This window comes from Polypterus senegalus, chromosome 6 (assembly GCF_016835505.1).
Source record: "Polypterus senegalus isolate Bchr_013 chromosome 6, ASM1683550v1, whole genome shotgun sequence".
NCBI classification, from domain to species: Eukaryota; Metazoa; Chordata; class Cladistia; order Polypteriformes; family Polypteridae; genus Polypterus; species Polypterus senegalus.
This window is the reverse complement of record NC_053159.1, coordinates 175597614-175621376: the sequence shown is the minus strand read 5'-3', so window position 1 is coordinate 175621376 and position 23763 is coordinate 175597614. Positions and strand designations below refer to the sequence as shown.

General features: G+C 41.2%; 1 protein-coding gene across 1 annotated transcript in view; it reads right to left on the bottom strand.

Annotated features, from left to right (window-relative positions):
- Positions 1–2149: 2149 nt before the first annotated feature.
- Positions 2150–23763, bottom strand: part of erich2 (glutamate-rich 2) — a 115640-nt gene continuing 94026 nt past the window's right edge. Inside the window, exons 11-14 of the mRNA XM_039757599.1 lie at positions 22335–22546; positions 16349–16406; positions 11873–11944; positions 2150–2729 (exon numbers count right to left, since the gene is read on the bottom strand). Coding sequence (XP_039613533.1) covers positions 2569–2729; positions 11873–11944; positions 16349–16406; positions 22335–22546 — 503 coding nt within the window. The 3' untranslated portion in view covers positions 2150–2568. The remainder of the gene's footprint in view (positions 2730–11872; positions 11945–16348; positions 16407–22334; positions 22547–23763) is intronic.

The following is a 23763-nucleotide window of genomic DNA, read 5'->3' as shown; positions in this document are numbered from 1 at the left end:
TGGAACCCGGAAATATTTATGTTAAGTATGTTAAGCTGAACTTATATTACTAGAGTGGTGTCCTGATCTTGCGCCTCCACCGGGTTTAGGGGTAGCGGTACAGTGCAGCCCTAAGAATTTACCTGATCGCATATTTGCGCTAACATCATCAATTCAGCCAGTTTCCTCATTGACACACCGTGTTTCTTTAGGCATTGCAGCAACACCAGCAATATAAAATATAAATGGAGCCAGAGTAGAGGAAGAAAAGAGAATCAAACAAGAAAGTGAGGGAGAGGAAAATCAAACGGGAAGGTTCATGGAGGAAAGAGTGGAGATCGGTGCAGAGGACACAGGGCATGGCGATCGGGAGGTGAAGATGGGTCTCTCCTGTGGAGCGTTTAGGGAACCAAAGGGCTTCGAGGGTCGTCCCACAGACACCAAATGACAGTGGTGGGATGACGGATCCAGGTTTGGGTGTCCCAGCGGGTGACCGACTGAGATGGCCATTTTAATGGAAAAAGGAAGAGAGAGAAGCACCCAATTCTATCCTTCCGACTTTAAGCCTTGTTAAATCAGTTTATTTATCAGTCTCTTTATATGATGTTCAGCTCCCACTGAGAGGACTATCGATGACCCAGGCTCAGGATGATGCCAAGGCTGCAGGAGGCCTGGGCATCACCATTCTGTAAAAGCATTCCATATACAGTGGGGGAAATAAGTATTTGATAGTTGGGATGCCAACTCGGCCAAGTCTATTTAATATCAAAAGCAAGAGGCGGGCATGGTGGAGCTGAAACATAAAGAATACTGGCAGCCGCCTCCAGTTTGCCCTCTGGTGGTCGTTCCGAATGTCAACTGGATGATAACACGCATACAAGACCGCAAGATCATCCCCCACCCTAGCCAGAAGGGGGTGGGTTATGGCTGATTTCACCCTACAGTATTTTCAGTCGACCAATGAGAAATGTGTACCAAGTTTCATGAAAATCGCTTCAGCTGTTTGGACGTGATGCTGGAACATACATACATACACACATTGACTTATATATACTGTATATCTGCGGTGGGCTGGCACCCTGCCCAGGGTTTGTTTCCTGCCTTGTGCCCTGTGTTGGCTGGGATTGGCTCCAGCAGACCAAGTGACCCTGTGTTAGGATATAGCGGGTTGGATAATTATATATATATATATATATATATATATATATATATATATATATATATATATATATATATATATATATATACACATATATATAGACACACAAATACAAAGAGGACTGTTTGACTTATGTTAGGTAGATTGCCCAGAGGGGACTGGGCGGTCTCTTGGTCTGGAACCCCTACAGATTTTTTTTTGTTTTTTCTGTCCACTCTGGCCATCGGACCTTACTCTTATTCTATGTTAATTAATGTTGACTTATGTTTATTTTTTATTGTGTCTTCTATTTTTCTATTCATTTTGTAAAGCACTTTGAGCTACATTTTTTTGTATGAATATGTGCTATATAAATAAATGTTGATTGATTGATTGATATATATACATATACACACACACACACACACACACACACACACACATATATATATATATATATATATATACACACACACACACACACGTATGTACTCTACAGTACTACAGTATACTGTGTGTATATATGAAAATATATATGAGAGAGAGAGAGAGAGAGAGATGAGATGTTATGATTAATGTTTTAAAAGAATTTGTGGTGATCTGTTGTGGAAGAAGATAAGAGTGGTTACCTAACCTCACTGCTGGTTGGTAAGTGACCCCCACATAATGGTTCAAACTTCAGTGCCCCAAAAATGAAAGTCCTCCACATTTGAACCAAACAAACCAAGTTTGGTGATGTCCAGTGAAGTTTTTTCCTGACTACATGACAGCCAGTGTTTCCCACCCTTCAACTTCGATTTTCCTCACATAAACGTTCCTGCCTTACATTTCCTGTTTGTGGCTCTTAACGGCTCAGGGTTGACAAAGCGTCCGTCACATTTTCTCAGACAGGTGCCACCCCCTTCACATTTTGGGTGCTTTGCCTTATTTTGTATTTTTTGTATAGTGCCTTTATGACAACATTCTCGACCTTAACAGAGCTAATCAGAGGATCCTTTGGGTTTCCCAATAACGCTAATTCACTCCAAAGGATTGAGTAACGTACACTGAATTTATTTACTGCTGTAACTTCACTCCAAAGTGGCTTACAAGGCCAAGTACAGTAGTGTATGCATTACTACACAAATAGAGCACAGGCTGGTGACGTGAATCACTTGGGGTCTTAAACGGGTCACTGGGTAGGACGGCATGGACAGCCTGGTGTTTTCCAGTCCAACACTTTGGCCGAGTCTCACCACTGATATTAGTCGTCAGTCCATCCTACTGCGTGGGTCAAACACTGGATTAAAACATGGATCCAAACCAGCCATCAATTCTCCCCTTCTTAGTCCACCTCAGGGTCACTTAGAGCTGGCGGTCAGCCCAGACTGTCAGGTACAATAGGAAGCAAATGCTGTGCTGGTTTTATTCAACAAGAAGTATGAGAAAAAGAAATAACACTGTGCATTTCCTTAAGCCTCTTGTGTGTCATCGTCAGCTTCACCCTCCGAAGTGTCAGAGTCTTCATCTGAACTGTCCCCACTGACGCTGCTGTCACTTTCGGTGCTGCTGTCATCATCACTGTCTTCACTACTGGATTCATCTGTGCTTTCATGTTCATCCTGCTCTTGCTCTGAAAAACAAATCACATTTCATAAGAACATCTGTCTTTTCAGATTACAACCAAGAGAAATTTTGGTTTTGCGCTTTCTTTAGGTTCACAAAATTAGAAACTGACAATTTTTGGTTGTGAGCCCACTTCTTGAATTTTTCTTAAGAGTGTCCTTAACATATTCACATTTGCATTTATTCATTTAGCAGATGCTTTTTATCCAAAGCAATTTACAAATAAGGTCAATGCAATTATGTCGACATCAGTTAGGGGCAGAGGTGGGTAGAGTAGCCAAAAATTGAACTCAAGTAAGAGTAGCGGTACTTCAAAATAATATTACTCAAGTAGAAGTAAAAAGTAGTCATCCAAAAAATGACTCAAGGAAGAGTCGAAAAGTATTTGGTGAAAAGACTACCCAAGTACTGAGGTAACTGTTTGATCATAGTAAATGATTTATTTTTTAGAAATGTAATAAGACAGACAAAAATATAAAATAATTTGCAAATTCTGCTATTTCCAAAAAATAAAATAAAAAATGAGTGTTGCCCAATGTAGCAGAGTAAGAGTAGCGTTTCTTCTTCACAAATGTACTCAAGTAAAAGTAAAAAGTATGGTGCAGTAAAACTACTCTTAGAAGTACAATTTTTTTGAAAAGTTACTCGAGTAAATGTAACTCGTTACTACCCAACTCTGGTTAGGAGTCTGTTCTCAAACAAGTGCTACAAGAAGAGGGTACAAAAGATGATAATGGTACTTTAGACCCATTAGGGCATTCTGGGTATGCGCCCTGGGGGCACTTGATGGCAAAGTTCCATTTCACCTTTCACAGGAGGAAACCCCAACAAACCCAGAGTCCCTGCTAGAACTGAATGCCTGCATGCTTCATTATTTAAAGTGTGATCAACTCCCTACTAATGAGCTCTACTCATTAAGTCACCCTATGGCCTGTGTTTGGGGGGTCTCTTATTGTAATTCGGCCTTGTTTAAACTTCATAAGTAATAAACCATCAAACAAATTAAAGCACAAGACTACACTGATGAGGCAAAGCATTATGTGCACTCCCATATGAAGCAAATGATATCAACTATCTTGTTGCAACAGTCCAGGTTGGCACCACGTTCCCTGCTAAATCTAGGAGCTTCTTGAACCGGGGCTGTTGATAGTTGTGCATGGAGATGAGCCTGGCAGATGAAGACACACCCATGCAGCAAAAAAAAGAGATAAGTGCTTTTAGTAAAAGTTATTCAAAACAAAGTGAAAACAGTGCAGTGATGCAAAGTCTTCATAAATCTTCAATAACCCATACAATTAAGTGAAAACATGAAGAAGTTAAAAACAAGTCAATAAATACTCCATAAAATCGAGGTTAAAAACTCCAAATCCAGAGGCAGATCTTTAAAATCTCACGAGCCCCTATGCTTCCTTTTAAGATCAACGTCTCCTTCTGACAGGTGCAGTCATCCGTCAATACCTGACTCGGGTCCCCATTGCTAGTCTGTCAGCATCCTTGAGGTGCTATGCTGAACCATACACACGTCTTCTGCACGCCATCCCCTCAGATCTCAGTAGGGAGACGCCACATATCGTGTCACTCCTACTCCCTTGAATTGCCCTTCTTCAGCTCCTGGCTCCTCGCCTTGATGCTCACACCCGACCACCTGCCTCTGCTCCTCTAGCATGGGCTCTTTTGTGGTCCTGCTTCTCTCTCTCTCTCTCAAGATTTCCCTCCCTTTAACCTCCATCTTCCTTTCTTCCATTCTGCTTATCGATTTCTGTCGTCTCCCCTCCCTTCCATTCCCTCCCTTATATTGGCCTGCCTAACTGGGTGCAGGTATGTTACACCACTACACGTAAATGCGATCAGCCAGGCATCCTAATCATTCCTGCAGTGAGAAACGCTCGCACACACCCGCCATTGATTGGAGCCTGCACTCCCTGAGTTGCGATTATTTATTCAAAATTGCACTTCGCCACAGACCATTCATCACACTTGTAACAATGACGCATTCACAAAACAGAAGAGGATTTGTCCTCTCCAGCTGTAGTGCCACAGCATCACGTTTGATGCAACATCATCATCATCTCATTGTGACACTTAATATAGTGCCTTTTTGTGCTGAAGATCACTCCAAAGCCCCTTCCTTTCAGATGCAGTATACCTTTTTCCATATTTCTACATGGCATACATATGCTGTCAGGGGAAGTATCTCGCTGAGGGCTGCAAAGTTAAGCCCATGGTATGGATTCAGCTTGCACTGCTGAGTTTTGTATAGTGTCTTAAAGCGAAACACTCTGAATATACAGCCACCTATATTTTCTATAATTACCTTCATATAGCACCTCTCTCAAAGCAAAATAAGAGTACAAATTAAAGTAAAATAAAATTGAACACAATTCAGCGTAATGGATTCTGCGGAAACAAACATACAGGAGTTGACTGAACTGACTAGATCTGAGAATAGAATTAACAATGCAGAAGAATAAGTTGGCTCAGAGTTAGAGAATAAAGTTGCCGCATAGGACAGGATGGTAGGAGAAGAAAGAACAGTTGTTTAGTGTACTTTGAATATGACCACCAGTGGAACTTCATGGACAGACCCAAAGGGGAGAAACCATCAGAGTGGATGAGGCTCAAAGTTAAATGAGCAGTGGAATGACCTGAAAATAACCATCCACCGATGGTCTCCATCCAGCCTGACAGAGATTGAGAGGATCTGTAGACAAGAACAGCAGGAAATCCAAAAATCCAGATGTGTGGAGTTTGTTGTGTCAAATCCAAGAAGGCCCCAGGCAGGAATCGCTGCCAAGGAGCTCCAGCTGTTTACTCTGGAAAAGTTCTAGATACTTGTGTCCATTGGATAGTTCAGTTTTTTTAGTTTTTAATTTGCAAAAAAAAAAAAAAAAATTTAAAACTATGCTTTTGCTTTGTCATTCTGGAGTTTTGACTGTTGCTTGATGAGGGAAAAAATTATTTAAATGATATTACAGCCACAGCAGCATAACAAAATATGTAAAAAGAGAAGGAGCCTGGAGACTTTCGGATGACGCTGTAGGTGCAGTACAATTGTTTTCATATTTTTCTCATGGGCTCGCTCGAGAGTCACTCGCTGAGGATACGTAGTAAGCCAGTGGGGCTGATTGAACCAGCAAACAGCATCCTCACACACTCTTTATGTACAGTACTACTGAAGATGACTACCTCATGGAGTCACTCATTCAGGGCAAATTAATACTAAAAATACATATATAGACAGGAAAGGCACTATATCACAGATAGATAGACATGTGAAAGGCACTATAGAAAAGGCATGATACAATAGATTGATAGACAGATTGATAGGAAAGTCACCATATTGTATACAGAGAGACAGTAAAGGCAACATATCACACATAGACAGATACATAGATAGAGAACAAGGGCAGTATATCACAGATAGATAGGAAAGGTGTCATATTACATACAGACAAATAAATAGGAAAGGCCCCATATCACAGATAAGTGTGAAGGATAGATGGCATCTTTACCCAGCCTGGAAACATCCTTAAAGGAAGGATAGGAGGAGATGGCTGTTGAAGGGTGCTAAATCTCCCGAACTGCTACTTGGCAGCCCCTATGGGTTGGAACAGCGTCTCGGATTCCCAAAGGTCTATATGGGAATTGGTATTTTTTGGCTTAGCCCTGTTGGGTTCTGGGGATGCCACCAGGGGGTGCTTCTGGAATTGCGGAACCCTCGTATGTAGAGCTTCTGCCTTACCTGGAAGTGCTCCCAGGTCAAAATTATGCAGGACTGGAAGTACCTCCAGGATTCTGAATAAAAGGAGTTGCCTCAATTCTTTCGGGAAGCCAGAGTTAGAAGGAGGAGTACAAAGATTGCCAGAGAAGGAGTGGAATTGGAAGAGAAAGAAAGAGAAAGAGAGAAAGAGAGAGAGAGAGAGAGAGAGAGAGAGAATGCCTAAAAGACAGAAGGCAAAGGGCTGCGTATCTTGTGCTTACTAGTGCTTATTGTACTGTGCTGTAGGGGGAATGAAAGAAAAATATTTCCCCCTTGTAAATAAAATTTGCATATTCTTGCACTTATGTCCTGTGATTGCTGTGTTCAGGTATTTGGGGAGCCATGTGCCCTACGGTGGGCACCATTGATAGCTTGATCTTTATTTGTCAAAGGAGGGAAGTTTAGCAATTTAATAAGCATACACTAAAAACTAGATGAAGTGTTATATATTAGAAGAAAATAGCTTTAAATCAGTAAGGACCCACTTCAGACCAAAACACCAAGTCTTTGTCCTGGTGCATGTTGGGTAACTCGTCAGCATGGCTCTGTGGTTGACAGAGAGGTTCACATCTTAATCTTTATGGAAGGATGTGTCGACATATGGGAATGAAAGCTGGATTGATAACTGGCACTGCACGCTACATTCTGATCACTTTACTTCTCCTCTAGATGGCAGCACTGATTTGTTGGATTTCAAAGCCTCAACTGCTGCTGTACCATACACTAGAGTGATCTTGCAAACGTTGATTCAAGCAGAGCAGATGTAATTTGGGGATTTCTCATTTGTGGCATGGCAGCATGGTGGTGCAGTAGTTTACCGCTGTTGCCTCTGGACTCCATCATCCTGAGTCCTGGTCTTCAGCCCTGTTGCTATCTGTGTGGGTTTTGTACATTCTCTCAATGACTGTGTGGGTTTTCATTTTTGGACTCCCATGTTTGCAAAGGGGTGGCACGGTGGCGCAGTGGTAGCGCTGCTGCCTCGCAGTAAGGAGACCTGGGTTTGCTTCCTGCGTGGAGTTTGCATGTTCTCCCCATGTTTGAGTGGGTTTCCTTCCACGGTCCAAAGACATGCAGGTTAGGTGGAATGGCGATTCTAAATTGGTGTGTGTGTGTCCTGAGGTGGGTTGGCACCCTGCTCGGGATTGGTTCCTGCCTTGCGACCTGTGTTGGTGAGATTGGCTCCAGCAGACCCCCGTGACCCTGTGTTCTGATTCAGTGGGTTGGAAAATAGATGGATGGATGTTTGCAAAGACGAGCAGGTCAGGTTAACTTGCAATTCTAACCTGGCCCCTGTGTGAGTGTGAGGAGTGGGCCTGTACTGAACTGTAGCAAAAGTTCTTATAAAAATACGAAAAGAGGCAAAAATAAAAAAAAAAAAGGTCAAGAAGTAAGGTACTGTAGATAAAAAAGTTAAAAACCCAACAAAGGCCAAAAATGAATAAACCGGATTGCTAAAGCTTAAAACAAATTCAAAACTCTTACTTGAAACACCCTGCTATGTCCTGACTCCCTTATTAGTTTCACCACAATGTCCACCATAATGGATGCTGGACAAATCAGTGATTTCACAGCACTGTTGTGATGATTCCACAACCCAGTTCTTCATCGTGGCCATTGCTACCATTAAAAAGACACAAAACTGCGGCACCACAAATCAAATTGGTGCTACTGGAAAACAAATATATATTGTGCCCTAATGTTAAAAAAATACGAACACCTCCAAAATAAAACTACAAGTCTCAAAGGTGTGCAGAAAACTTCCAAATCATAACACAATCATCTAGTAGTTCCTACCTTGTGCTAGTGTGATGAGGATAGACTTCAGGCCCCATGACTGTAGACTGGATTAAAGGCAACTGGGAATGTTAGGTTATGTTGTACGCGCCATCTACGGTCCTACTCCTCATTTGAGGTTTAAAGATTGTAGGGGAAAAATTGTTTAGGAAGTCTGGAACAAACTACTGAGTCATGTGGTTGAAGCAAAAACCTTGACAGCCTCTAAGAAGTATCAGGAAGTGACTAGGGAGTGGAGAGAAAAAGAGCAATGCTATTTCTATTTTATCCCTTATGCCTTCAATAACCATTAATAATAACATAACAATACACTCCATAGCTCTATCACTTGTAAATAATGTGAAATCTATGTCAAAGCTATCGTAGGTAACACGTACTACCTTAACCTAAAACTACAAAATGTCAACAAAAGTTCAGAAGAAATATTTCCATTACCAAATAGTGAACTTTGTGAGCTGGAATGTCAAAGGTCTTAATTAAGAATTAAAGAGAAAAAAAAAAGTATCAGGATGGGTTGTTAGGACAGTTTAGCTATTAACTAAACAAACGAGGCTGATGGACTGAATAGTCTCCACTCATTTGTCAAATTTCTTATGTTCTTATGTAACTGACCACATGTCAATGGGACATTGAGATTGATTGACCTTGTTTGGCACAACTTTCCAACAATGCAATGCCTGAGCACACACAGACATTAGAACTTGTTCTGGGCACTTGTGTTCCCCAGGGTCCTCTCTGTTAGAGCATGTATGGGACATTCTGGGAGGCCAATAGGCATGTGCTGCATGTACACTGTGGACTACTGACTTTCTGAAGGGACAGTTGGGCAATGCTTGATTGGGCCTGCCACAGAATACCAACCAGCGTCTGTGTCAGTCCTTGCCATGACATCAAGCTACCTCTTTGGCTAGCAAAGGGTTTTATCTAACAATAATGACGATGTTCTGGACCAAGATGTTGTTCTTCATTTACTCTTGTGGTGTGCACCCATATTCACACAAATCAAGCTACTTCCTAGAAGTTCAACTGCAGTACTCATTTTTGTTACAGTCTGGATGTCCACCCACACATCCAACAATGTTCAGAATCCATCTTAAGGTTTAACCTCCTTAGCATTATATGCATCCTTGTAAAATGAGCAGAAAACGTTCAATTTTTTTTTAACAAGAAAAATGTTATTATGTGCAACAGAAACCTGTAAATACCAAAACATCTACATAAATACTGTAAGAAAGGTACATCAAGTGTCCAGTGCTGTATTGAAGCCAGTACACGTTCATTGTGTGACATGTTTTGAGACGGTCCCCAACGCACAGCTCAATGTCACAATCAGGAGTGTAGCAGCATGTTTCTCGGCACACTTTTCTTATATTTTTTTCTGTTGCTTCCACATGAGTGGGTTGAATGTCAGTGCTCAATCTGCACAACTGATGTGCTCCATATGTGTGGGCTACCACAATTCAAGGCTTAGTGACTTCCACATGTCCCATGGCATAGACATCGATAGTTATCGCATTGTGGATGGAGCTTAGGGGGCTACCGTATTGCTTGTCCTTGCACTCGATCACAGTTATGTTTCATTTATCACACAGCTACTGTCGCACCATGCTGAAGCTCCACAAAAGCAAATATTATGTTGGTTTGGTTGCAGCGTGTTTTATCACGCATTTCTGTGTCAAGGTCTGATGACAACAACAAGATTTATTTATATAGCACATTTTCATACAAATGATGTAGCTCAAAGTGCTTTAAATGATGTAGCAAGAGAAAAAAAAGAAAAAATTAGGGAACACTAATTAACATAGAAGGGCGGCACGGTGGCGCAGTGGTAGCACTGCTGCCTCGCAGTTAGGAGATCCTGGGTTCGCTTCCCGGGTCCTCCCTGCGTGGACTTTGCATGTTCTCCCCGTGTCTGCGTGGGTTTCCTCCCACAGTCCAAAGACATGCAGGTTAGGTGCGTTGGCGATCCTAAATTGTCCCTAGTGTGTGCTTGGTGTGTGTGTGTGTGCCCTGCGGTGGGCTGGCGCCCTGTCTGGGGTTTGTTTCCTGCCTTGTGCCCAGTGTTGGCTGGGATAGTTAGGATATATAGCGGGTTGGATAATGGATGGATGGAAGGTTCAGATATTCAAGAGGAATTTTTCTGTCACATTTTTTGTCATGGGCGGCACGGTGGCACAGTGGTAGCGCTGCAGCCTCGCAGATAGGAGACCCGGGTTCGCTTCCCGGGTCCTCCCTCGTGGAGTTTGCATGTTCTCCCGTGTCTGCGTGGGTTTCCTCCGGGTGCTCCGGTTTCCTCCCACAATCCAAAGACATGCAGGTTAGGTGAATTGGCGATTCTACATTGGCCGTAGTGTGGGTGTGTTTGTGTGTGTCCTGCGGTGGGTTGGCACCCTGCCCAGGATTGGTTCCTGCCTTGTGCCCTGTGTTGGCTGGGATTGGCTCCAGCAGACCCCCGTGACCCTGTATTCGGATTCAGCGGGTTAGAAACTGGATGGATGGATAATTAACATAGAATAAAAAGTAAGGTCCAATGGCCAAGGAGGACAGAAAAAGACCGATTCACATCGTCATCTCTATCGTTCAGTTTGTTCAAAAAACCGCCTTTAAGGCTTTTCATTTGCCATTGGGTTTTTCAATAAAGGCTCTGCCCCCTCATGAATATGTGGCAAATCGGCTTAAAGTATTTATGATTTTTTGCAACATGATGTTATTTCATCCACTAGATAACAACAGAATACTGTCCTGAATGCAAATCAGGCTTAAACATGTAATGCAGATCATTCATTACACGACACCCTGAGTCTGACTTGGGAATAACCATCTTCACCCAGAATTCTGAGTCCAAGTCACGCTTGGGGTTAATACCAAGGACGTCAACTTAATGGCCACAGGTCAGCACTGAACACATGGGAGGAAGAAACCATGAAGGGGGAGCCCATTAATTGAAGGGCACTTCACACCCATGAACTGGGAGGTGTCCTCGTGTGGAAAACATGCAGCATATCACATTTTAGAAAAGCGTACTGAACTCCTCTGCGGACATGTGAATGAGAGGCATCAGTAGAACTGACTTTACCGGTGTGGCGTAGCACACATATGTTAGGCAGCTGCAGAAACTAAACGCAGATGTGTGGATGAGGCCTGAGGCAGCAGTATGAATATATCACAAATGTTAAATGGGAACTAAGAAAAAAAATGACAAAGAAAAATCAAAACTCAAAAAAAAAAAAGCACAACCTAAGCCTTAATCGTTATCTCTGACAAACTACACAAATTTAGAAACCAATTAAAAATCTGACAGTGTTTAGTGCTACACATATTATATATTTATTTATTTTTCACCAAAGCTAATTAAAATATTCAAAAAACATAATCTTTTAATTTTCTCATAAAAATGTAAATTACTTTATTTCAGGGTGCATAATGAGGCAATAGGCAGAATGAAAAAAAAAAAGCCTTTTTCATGTGAAAAGAATTTAAAAAATGAAACAACACACATTATGAGACTTTCCTTGAGTTGATTTCTAAGCTTTTAGACGTCGATCATAGTTTGAAAAGTAGAAAGGCTGAGATAACAAACTGTTATAGTGGCTTACCTATCAGTAACTTCGCCTCGATGAGTGGAATAAATTGTTTGGCCTCTGGGTTGTCAGCTTCATAAATAAGAACTGAAAAAACAGAAAAGGAAAGGAAGTTAAAAGAATCTGCCCAATGGCACATCCCAAGGACATCTGAAAAACACGGACGGCGGAAACACGTGCAAAGCTTCCCACCATGTAAAGAAAGAGCTCAGTGTCATGTTAGAACAGAAAAAAGAGCAGCGATATAAAATGTCGTCCTCCGACAGTCAGGAGTTTTGAAGTGTTGCCATTGTTGTGTCATTACAACACGAACAAGGACCTGCATAAATGCCTAAAATATCAATTAATTTTTCAAAAAATATACTTTAATAAGGGATAAAATATTTCCAGTACTACTACCTATAGAAAACAATTCAGACTAAGTAGGCCAAAAGTTACAAAACAGTATATTTATTCATATTATTAATAATAATAATACATTTTATTTATATAACACCTTTCCTGCGCATATTTTATTAAGCAAATAAATTAGCATAATGAAGGATTAACGCATGGAGAAAATAAAGAATGAAAGAAACACAAAAGGAAGCGACAGATAGATAGATAGATAGATAGATAGTTGGAAAGACACTATAAACAGAGAGATTGGTTTGAAAGGCAGGCTTTATGATCAATAGATAGGTATACAGATGATATAAAGGTGATCAGGGTCAGGCCCTGTATCAACAGGCTTGGGAACACATCCACGACAGAAGACCAAGCGTACGTAACCTGCCCTGGCAGGAATACCAGGTGGAGATGAGGGAAAAGACATTCCTTAAATTAATTGAGGGATGTAAATATAGTGGAAGGAGAGGGGAGATTACACAATACAAAAGTACACATTCCACAGTGCTGTAACTGCTGGCAGCAGGTGGCTGCTATTGGGGTCCTTGCAGGCTTGTCTGGCCTGGGGCCACTAGAGGGAGCTCTGGGAAGTCAACCTCAGGGGTTTTGTAGAGTTATGCCTGACTTAGAGACAACTTCAGAAGAAACTGGAAGTGACCTTAGAACTGATCCAGGAGTTGGAAATTAAAGAGGCCAGCAGCCACTGCTTTGGCTCTTAGAATCAGGAGGAGAGTGGATGAGAGTTTACTTGGCAGGAGGAAGGAAAAGACATGAAGCGCAAGAAAGGAGAAAGGTTCAAGGTGTAGACAGGGGTATTGGTTGGAGTGAAGGGTCTTTTCATTTTGGCTTTGCTACCTCATTTATTGGGTTTCACCCCCAAAGCCCGGTAACCTTCTTTATTCAGTTGTTAAAAGCCTTCCATCCTTTGTATTTTTACTTTCTTTGGCACTTTTTGGGGTTGGGGACTGAAAGAGTCCTAATCCAACCCTAGGAAACAGACAGACAGACAGACAATATAGATAGATATGAATGGCACTATATGATAGATAGATAGATAGATAGATAGATATGAAAGGCACTATATACATTAATAAGGGATAAACTATTTCCACTACTACTACCACCTATAGAAAACAATTCAGACTAAGTAGGCCAAAAGTTACAAAACAGTATATTTATTCATATTATTATTAATAATAATACATTTTATTTATATAACACCTTTCCTGCGCATACAGTATTTTATTAAGCAAATAAATTAGCATAATGAAGGATTAACGCATGGAGAAAATAAAGAATGAAAGAAACACAAAAGGAAGCGACAGATAGATAGATAGATAGATATGAAAGGCACTATATAATAGATAGATAGATAGATAGATAGATAGATAGATATGAAAGGCACTATATAATAAATAGATAGATAGATAGATACTTTGTTTTTATCAAAGGGGAAATTATAACTTTAAAGAAGTTGAATAAAATTAGAAATATAACAACAACAACATTTATTTATATAGCACATTTTCATACAAAACGTAGCTCAAAGTGCTTTACATAATGAAGAATAGAAAAATAAAAGACAGTAATAAAATAAAATAAGTCAACATTAATTAACATAGAATAATAGTAGGTTCCAATGACCAGGGTGGACAGAAAAAACAAAACAAAAAAAAAACTCCAGACGGCTGGAGAAAAAAATAAAATCTGTAGGGATTCCAGACCATTAGACTGCCCAGTCCCCTCTGTGCATTCTACCTAACATAAATGAAACAGTCCTCTTTGGATCTAGGGTTCTCACGGAAGGACTTGATGATGGCTTTTGATCCATCCATCATTTTTGGAGCATCATGATGCTTTGAGTAGGTGGTGGTGGCGCAGGCCACAAACCACAATCTCCACAAACACATAAGTACCTCTGGCTTGATTAACAAGAGAGCTGCTGCCATCTGATAGTAGGCTTGTAGATGGCATTAAGATGTGGTCAGATCTGCCCAGTTGTATCACAGGTTTACATTTTAAAGGTATTAACATCTGAATAGAGTAGTTTCAGCTTGATGTGTCCACAAATGGAACATGCTGATAGAAGTTTGTTCCTTTGGTTGAATTCACCAGTATTCTAGGGTCTGAATGATTCATCCTTAGTGTGCTGGTAACATTTCTGTTGCAGAGTTAATAAAAATTAACAAGGATGGTATAACTTAACTCCCTGAGCAGTAACCTAGATGCATTCATTGAAGTATTTCAATGTCTGGATCACACATTTTAGTTCTAATTATAATGTGCTCGTTTTTTTTTCTATTGCTCATTCACATAGATGTCCAGTCCCTCTCCTCCTTTTTCCATTCTGTCTGATCATATCAGATGAAACCTATCTAGCATTAAAATGTCATTTGAGATAAGAAATTTAAGCCAGTTCTTCACAGGACTCAAAATATCACAACACCTGAAATTACCGTAACTTGCCACATGATGTGACATCTCATCTGACTTATTTAAAAATGTATGAACATTCCTCATTATATGGAGGCCGGCAGATCTGAATCCTTTTCACCTTACTTTTATCCTCACTGCAGGTCTTCACTCTTTGTATCCTTGGATGATAAAGTGTCACAGAGCTACTTAATCACAGTTGTAGCAGCTCCAGTAAAGTAACCTTGTTTCCCCATCTGGGCCTACCCACATAGGAGACTGAACTCATGACACACCCATGTGGATGTCTAACGAATTAACCCACCATCCACCATGCATCTGGTAGCCTTCCTTATCGCCTGACATACCCTTGTAACACCTCTGGCCTCTCCTCCTCCATCAGTTGAGTGCTTGTCATGGACTCTCCTCCCAACTTCACACTCCCAATACAGCTGGCTGGAACGGACTTCTAAGCTAAGGTTGTGTAGTAATATGGGCTGTGCAGAAGTTCAGCGACCATACATTTAGGTTCCTCTCAAGCAGCCCCAGGTACTGCTGCATGTCTCAGCTGAAATTCCACAATAAATGGCCCAGGAACACCCAGGGAGCACACATAGCACCCTGCTGACACTTATGGGATTGAGGAATCATGTCACCTTCTAGTTGGTATTTTACACAAATTTTATTGGGCCCCTAACATCAGAAGTCCATTTCCTGTATCCCATTGCCTGAAGTGTTGCTCATAACCGTTAAAATCCACTTCCTGTATACCTGTGTCTTTCCATCTCTCCACTTATCCACACAAATGGAAAAGGGGCACAATTTTTCCTTGTGAACTCTTTCAGCCATTTAAAATAAATTAGAATTTCTGTTGTTTATGCCAGTAACCACACCTCATGCACTCCAGAATAGGAGATTATTCTGAAGCTAAGCATGTTTAGGTCCGGCCAGTACTTGAATGGGAGACCATCTAGGAAAAACTTGAGTTGCTGCTCAAAGGGATGTTGGTGAGGCCAGCAGAGGTTGATTACCCTGTGGTCTGTGTGTGTAGATCCCCATGTCCCTGTGTAATGACAGTGACACTGTGCTCTAAAACTGGTGCCATCCTTCGGATCAGAATTAAAACCGAGGTCCTTAATTTCTGTGGTCATTAAAGACCCCTAAGCATCCTTCGTAAATAGCAGGGTGGATCCTGATGTCCTGCCTAAATTGCTCACAAAGGCCTAATCATTCTGGCCTCCTAATCCTACCCTGTTTCTAACCAGCTAACCATGTCTCATCCCTTGACCACCTAATAGCTAATGTCTGGTGAGTGTACATGTGCTAAACTGGCAGCCGCCGCATCATCCAAGTGGATGCTGCACATTGGTGGTAGTTGAAGTGACCACACCAACAACTCTCTACGTAAAGTGCTTTGAGCAGTGAGAAGTTTGTTTCTAATCGGCGGTTCAAAGAGCACACTTGACTTTGGGGGTATAGGAGGAAGCCCACACAGACCCAAGGAGTCATTACAACCTTCACTCACACAGAAACTAGGCATGGAAATCTAATCCTGGATATGCACAGTTGCAGTTCTAACCACTGTGAGAAAACCACACTAAAGAAAAATCAACACTGCAAATCCTGCCTCCGTATTGAGAGCCCTTAGGTGAGCATTTGATTGCGGACGCTTCAGTAGATCAGATCACTTACTCATTTGGCACAGCTTATTAGCCAAGGTGTAATTTTCATTCATTACTGCATGAAGAAACTGAAACAGAAAGAACAAAAAAAAAAAAAAAGTGAGAAATTACAAAAACATATTCTTATGAGGCAATTCAAATTCAATTTATTTGCGTTTATTACAAAAGTGAGTAAGGAAAAAAGTATTTATTACTAGTCCTTTTGGTACAGAAGCCTCTAGTAACAATACATGGGGGGACCCAAAAATTCACAGAACTGACTGATAGCGTAGGAGCAGGTTGGAGCTGTCGAATATGTCGCTAGGAATCGCATGCCTGCTGTCCGGTTAGTCAGTCTGCTGAGCTGATCGAGTGTGTATTTCTGGTGTTTATTCTACAATCATGCAAATGAATTGAACGATTTTTTCTCCAAGCCACCACGGACGATTTTCAAGCGACAATTAGCGTGTTCATGTGTGCCTCAATAACCCGATTATTCACATAAAATTGACTTCTAAAACGCCATGTAAATCCTTATTCTAATTAGTGAAATCAGAATATTCTCCTCTCAGAATCCTGATTAACAGAGGTAGGTTTCTCTGTGAATAACCTGATTATGTGGCCACGTAAACCCTCAGCCAGGTTACTGTGACCTGTGCATGTCCGTTGCACTCTTTCAGCCTGTGCATGCGTTCCCTTCACACTCGCTTTCAGCAGGCACAGGTAGAAACGGCCACAAAATACATATGATGGGGTGATCACATTACTCTTTCTCCTGGCTGAAATAATCTGTCTTAATATTTCAGAAATTGCTAAATTTGTGTTGTTGAGCAGAACATACAGTACAAAACTCAGCAACACAATCTCTGGAGCAGTAGGGTAAAGAGTGATGTGCAGTAAAAACACAGCAGTGTCAGGGGGGGCTTTGTTTCACAGTCCTTCAGCACTGACACTCTATCAAAAAGCAAATACTGTAGAAACAAAAAGAAAAAAAACAGAAAAATAATTATGTATTTACAGTAAGTACAATGCCCTCCTACAGTCCATGGTACAAAAACCACATACACACACAAATAAAGGCAGTCTTCCTACTTTATCCCTGGCTTAGGAAGCTCCTCAAAAGGGAAAAAAATACATACAAAAAGAAAAACAATTGCACTAATCCCAAAAGAAAAACTACCCCCAAATCACGTATGTACTGTATATATACTTCCACTAAAACTATCACTTGGAGACATACACGTGTAAAAAAAGTGCAATGATTTTGTGCAACGATTTTAGGTGACATTTGTATGTCACATTTTTTGTCATTGGCGGCACGGTGGCGCAGTGGTAGCGCTGATGCCTCGCAGTTAGGAGACCGGGTTCGCTTCCGGGTCCTCCCTGCGTGGAGTTTGCATGTTCTCCCGTGTCTGCGTGGGTTTCCTCCGGGCACTCCGGTTTCCTCCCACAATCCAAAGACATGCAGGTTAGGTGGATTGGCGATTCTAAATTGGCCATTAGTGTGTGCTTGGTGTGTGGGTGTGTTTGTGTGTGTCCTGCGGTGGGTTGGCACCCTGCCCAGGATTGGTTCCTGCCTTGTGCCCTGTGTTGGCTGGGATTGGCTCCAGCAGACCCCCGTGACCCTGTATTCGGATTTAGCGGGTTAGGAAATGGATGGATGGATGGATTTTTTGTCATGCTTTAAATCGGCTTATTTTAAAACCTACATATACAGTATATTTTTGGAATAATTCTTTTCAGAATTTATCGAACTTTGTGATGTTAATAGACTTTTTGATTCTTATTCAGTTTTTAAATTATAAACTAAAAAATATCAAGAACTCACGTCGCGCGAGATGAGACTTTGTGCCAAGAGATTTAACCACGCCCGGGCCGGAAATAAAAGACAAAGAATAGGACAGCTGCTGTACAGGCTTTTAAATGTTTGAAGCAATGTGTGAGATGCAGATCACACGGCACGGCCGCAAGCCAGCAGCTGATCAAGCAGAGAGGAGGTAAAAAAAAATAAAAACTGTATTTGCTTCCCATTGTATCACCGTTTAAGAGGGGTTTTTGGAGGAGCGACTGCATCTCCTTGGGGTGCATTCAGCCCTCATCTTCACAACGCAAGCGGCAGAGACGCGAAGTGGCTGGTGCGTAGTGCACACCAGCGGGGTTGGCGAGTGAAGCGAGCAGGGGGCGAACCCCCTAGTGAATCAATAATATATTAAATGGAAAGTGAATATAAACAACAAATAATCCCCTAGGGTGATAACAAATACAACAAACAACAATAAACACCTAACAACAAACACCTACAACAATGTCCATGAATCAGCCCCAATGCAGCAGTAAAAGAAGACGTGTATGGAGGAAAAAATGATGATCCCGGGAACAGCTTTCTGCAAATACTGTAATATAATAAATAGTCCCATCGGCAGTCCTGATGAGGCATGGGGTGAGATTTGTGGAGTGCTCCCTCTGATGAAGCACGATGACCAATCCAACACTACTCGCTCAACAGGCAGGCACGGGACAGTCTATATATATCCTTACGGGTTCATGATCCAGGGTATAAACGATATTCCACAGGGGTTATGGTAGATGAGACAAATGGGTGAACAGAAAAACAGACAACCACTTCCTTTGTTGCTTAGCTGGCTCCATTTTAAGATTCCCGCTGGCCCCTCTTTTCCCAATCAGACCCTGCGTTCTCCTCAAGTGTCTAACTAGGGCAATACCCTCAAGACAGCTGGGAAGTGGAGTCCTTTAAGCTGTAGCACTGCTGCACATTTACAAAAAAGTATTTACAAAGCCATCAAGAAAAACAACTGCTCCCTCTATAGCTCAGCATGCTGCTCACAACGTATAACTGGGAACCAGAAATGCAGAACATCTGACCAACAACAAGAAACTGGGGTAGGACAGATTTTTCTCTGAGTTAGAATTGTATGCAACTCCTAGGAGTAATTCTGAGATGCTTGATGAGTACCGGTACCAATTCCAATTTTTTCTCTCCTTGTCAGGTATCACAGTACTCTGCCTCACTTTCATCTCATCAGGTGTAAATTACTGTATCATAATTATTTTCCCTCATACACACTAGAGAAAGTTTAAAATGTAGCTGGTTAGAATCTTGGGTCAGTGGTCACACAACCATTGCATTTCACATCAGCTGCTTCAATGATACTGACTTCTGGATACAGTATCACCTACAGAACAAAACATATTTTTAAATTATTAAGCTATAAAGGCAAAAACTCCAGAATGCCTAGCTACACTACTTACTCCATATAAAGAGGATTTAGGAAGTTTTCTGACCACTTCACTTTTTTACTTTATTGTGTTGCAGAATTAATTTTAAATGAATGCATTTGACATTTTTGCCCATCAATCTACACTGAAGGACCCGCAATGACAAAGTGAAGACATGTTTACAGAAAGGTTTGTAAATATATTAAAAATCAAAAACTGAAATCTCTCATTCATAGATGTAGTCAGACCCAAGAATTTAAATACATAAATCAGGAGTCAAAGTGAAAAAGAAGTCAGAAACCAGAAAACACACCTAGCACTAAGGTCTATTTGAGTAATGAACTAATTGCCACTAACAAGAATCCACTGAAGGATAATATACCCTATAAAGATGCAATGATTTCACAGTTGGGTGGCATGGTGGCACAGTGGGTACGCTGCTGCCTCACAGTTAGGAGACCTGGGTTTGCTTCCCAGGTCCTCCCTGCATGGAGTTTGCATGTTCTCCCCGTGTCTGCGTGGGTTTCCTCCCACAGTCCAAAGGCATGCAGGTTAGGTGCATTGGCGATTCTAAATTGTCCCTAGTGTGTGCTTGGTGTGTGCGCCGTGCGGTTTGCTGGCGCCCTGCGCGGGGTTTGTTTTCTGCCTTGTGCCCTGTGTTGGCTAGGATTGGCTCCAGCAGACTCCCCTGACCCTGCAGTTAGGATATAGCAGTTTGGATAATGGATGGATTTTACAGTGTATGTCCGTGATGGCACTAGTGTAATGAATGGGGTCATGTGACACATCTCTACCGAAAACAAGACAAGTTACCGAATTAAATGTTCACTAAAATGAGAAATAAACCACAAAAACGGAATCCTTGAGTTAAAAAAAAAACGTAAATGAGACAAAAATATGTATAAAAAGTACTTAAGGTAATTTGTTACTTTTGAAAGTTCTCCAGTTCTTGACTATAGCGAGGTTCTTGCTTTAATTTGATGCAAATTTTGCATCACAGTTTGCGTGTGCTGCCATCTTTTATAGTGGCAACATGATGACATCACATGTAACATCGTTTAACATAACTAGCAAACAACAAACAGTAAAACAGCTCTCGAAACGGCAGTATCCATAAAAAAGAATTAAGCAAAATGGTAGCATAATCATGTCAGAAAATGAACAACAAAAATAAACAGCAGCAGTGATTACAATAATAATAATTAAAAAAACAAACAAGGCAATACAGAAAAGTATTCTGACAAAAAGGCAAACAATGCTCAATCGATCAGGTGAACATTTGCAAAGACCTAGATTATGAACTTTACTTTATTAAGTAAAGCTGTTCCTAATTATTTTCTTCTGCAGAGTCTTTGGTTTAATAGATAAAGAATTTATTGCAATCCTCTACACTTAAACACAGTAACACAGAGTTAAGGCCGGGATATACTTAACACTATGTGACCCGCACGCTTGCAGGTGTATACTGTCTATACTAGCATGCATACTTTATTTAAATCTGGAGGATTCCATCAGGTGGCAGTGCGAGAAATTATCACGGTGAGAAAACAACGTCCATTTTCACTGTGTTGTGAGCTGAGGGAAGATCTTGAAGATAAAAATTCTTTGCATTCTGATGCTGTCGCGAAGGTGCAACAAAAAAAGGATGGCAACAGCGACAAAGAAGATGGTATGTGAGACCTTTAAATGTATCCCGTCATTATAGTGGGTGTGGCCTATAACCGGCCAGTCATCCCCCCAGGCTACCAGGTGGAGCCCTCCCTGCAGCATGGAGGTGCCCCGAATGCCAGCAGGAAATTATGGACGTTGGAGTTTTCCTTTACAGCCCTGCTGGATACCTTGGGGGCCAACAGAGGACGCTGCAGGGACGCCCAGAGACTCTTACATGCCCTATAACCCGGAAGTACGACTTAGTCACAGCGACAAGGGAAATGACGTACTTCCGGAATGAAGAAGAGGACTTTTAATCTGACCCGGAAGTGATAAGAAGTCACATGGACCGAGGCTGCGGAAACACTTCTGGGTCAGGGAATATAAAAGACTGTGGGAGATCCCAGATGAGGGAGCTGAGCTGGGTGGCAGGGTGGCAACGCGTCTAGGAGAGTGGAGGATTATTGTGTATTGTATATGAGTATAGTGGAGTGTAGGGTGCTTTCTGCACTATATTTCTTTAATAAAGTCAATATTTGGACTTTTACCTGGTGTCTTACGTATTGTCCGAGGGCTCAAGGGAGCGATAGCGCCCCCTATCTGTCACACGGGGAATATGTGATGCTTGTATTGCCTATGCGAGAAATGGATGAAGACAAGCACCGTGAATACCTTCGTATGTCAGCATTTAAGTTTGATGAAGTGCTTCACCGCATTGATCCATTCATTAAACGTCGAAGTACACACAATAATTTCTAACCTACTCTATCAGCTCTTCCTTGAAGCGTTCAGCCATGTTGATATTAAACAGAGATGCTGACACTACATACCAAAATTTAAACACAATGGCCACCCAAATTTTTGCTGGTAGTCCAACTCATGCATGTGTTGTATTCATTTCTGACAACGTGGCAGCAATTATGCGGGTGCGGAAGTGCTCTGAGTGTGAAGTATAGATGTGTCTTTAAACTGATCCCTACAAGACTCCTCAAAACGTAAACCATTAATAAAAATAACTTAAAACAAAGTAAAACCAAGTTTAAAACTCATCCAAAATGACTACAAGTCACGATACTCTGTAACTGTTGTCAGAATACAAGAACCTGGATGAAGGTGCAGAATGATTTTACCTCCCCCAGCAGTTCTATAGGAGCTTTTCTGTCTTCATCTTCACTGTCTGCCTCCTCCTCTTCCTCACTGTCTGCAGTGCTGTCAGTTTCTCCTTCATCACTTCCAGGGGATTTTGTTGAAATGTTTGTGACATTCACTGGAGAAGACATGTTCACAGAGGGTGAGAGAACGACTGGCTCGATGCTGCCCACAGAATCTTCAGGTTTTTCATCTGTGAAACAAAAAGTACAATATAAAATAGATTCTTATGGTAAGAAGGTCCAACCACCCTTAGGATGGGTCAAACCCAGAAGTACGATTCTAAGAAAATAGCCCAGCAGGGCAAAGATGTTAATCACCCTTCTGAATTGTGGCTGATATTGAAGAAAAGGGTTTTTTGCCGATATTTGCCAAAATGTTTTTCACAGAGAATGTACTGTGTTCGCTGGTGACCTTGTTGGCTGATTATTTTCCTGGAAATTTAACATGTGGCAGACACAAACAAAAATTTTGTTTTGTTCCCAGCAACCCATGATGCTTTGCAAGGCCATTATGGCATCATGTAGCAGCCATGCTCAGAACTTTGATGCATGTTTATTGTAAGATCGTTGACCGTTGCAAAATCACACTTACGTAATGTAAAAAAAAAAAAAAAAAGCCTTATTACGATTAACAGTGCTGAGCAATATTTTTTATCCTGGCAATCATGAGGGTACTCATTTCACCAAGGGTAAATGCCGCTCTTTCACTTGTGGTTGTTTCAATCCCTTGGATTTCCATCATGCATGCGTTTAAAAAAAAATGATTGAGGGGTACATTAGCTGACCATAATGAGAATATTACCCAGGGCTTAATTTCTAATACAAAACAGTGTCAATAATCACTTGCCTTTTCTTATTAAATTATTGCAGTTAGTTTATTAAACAGTTTTGTGTCACAGAGTAATGTTCAACAACCACCAAACAATCCCGGGGTTCCTATAATATTTGGGAAAGCTAACATGCATTGGACTGCTGTGTTATAAGACAGCACACCAAACACACTAACAATTACACAAACAATTAAATATAAAAAAACATAAAAATTAAATCCTGGCTCAGCTTTTGTACTTAATCAGCACTGTTAGAGCTCACGTTGTGCTTAATTTGTGTTAAGTGTGTTGTGCTTAAAAATACGGTTTATGGTTTACAAAGCCTTCAATAATCTGCTCCATCCTATATTTCGGAATGTCTTACACCTTGTACTCCAAATCGTAACCTTAGATCTTCAAATGAGGGTCTGCTTAGAATTCCAAGAGCAAAACTGAAAAGAAGTGATGAGGCAGCCTTCTGATGTTATGCACTAAAATCTGGAACAGCTTACTGATAGAAATTTGCCAGGCTAATACAGTGGAGCACTTTAAAAAACTGCTACAAACACATTTTAACATGGCTTTCTCACAGCTTCATT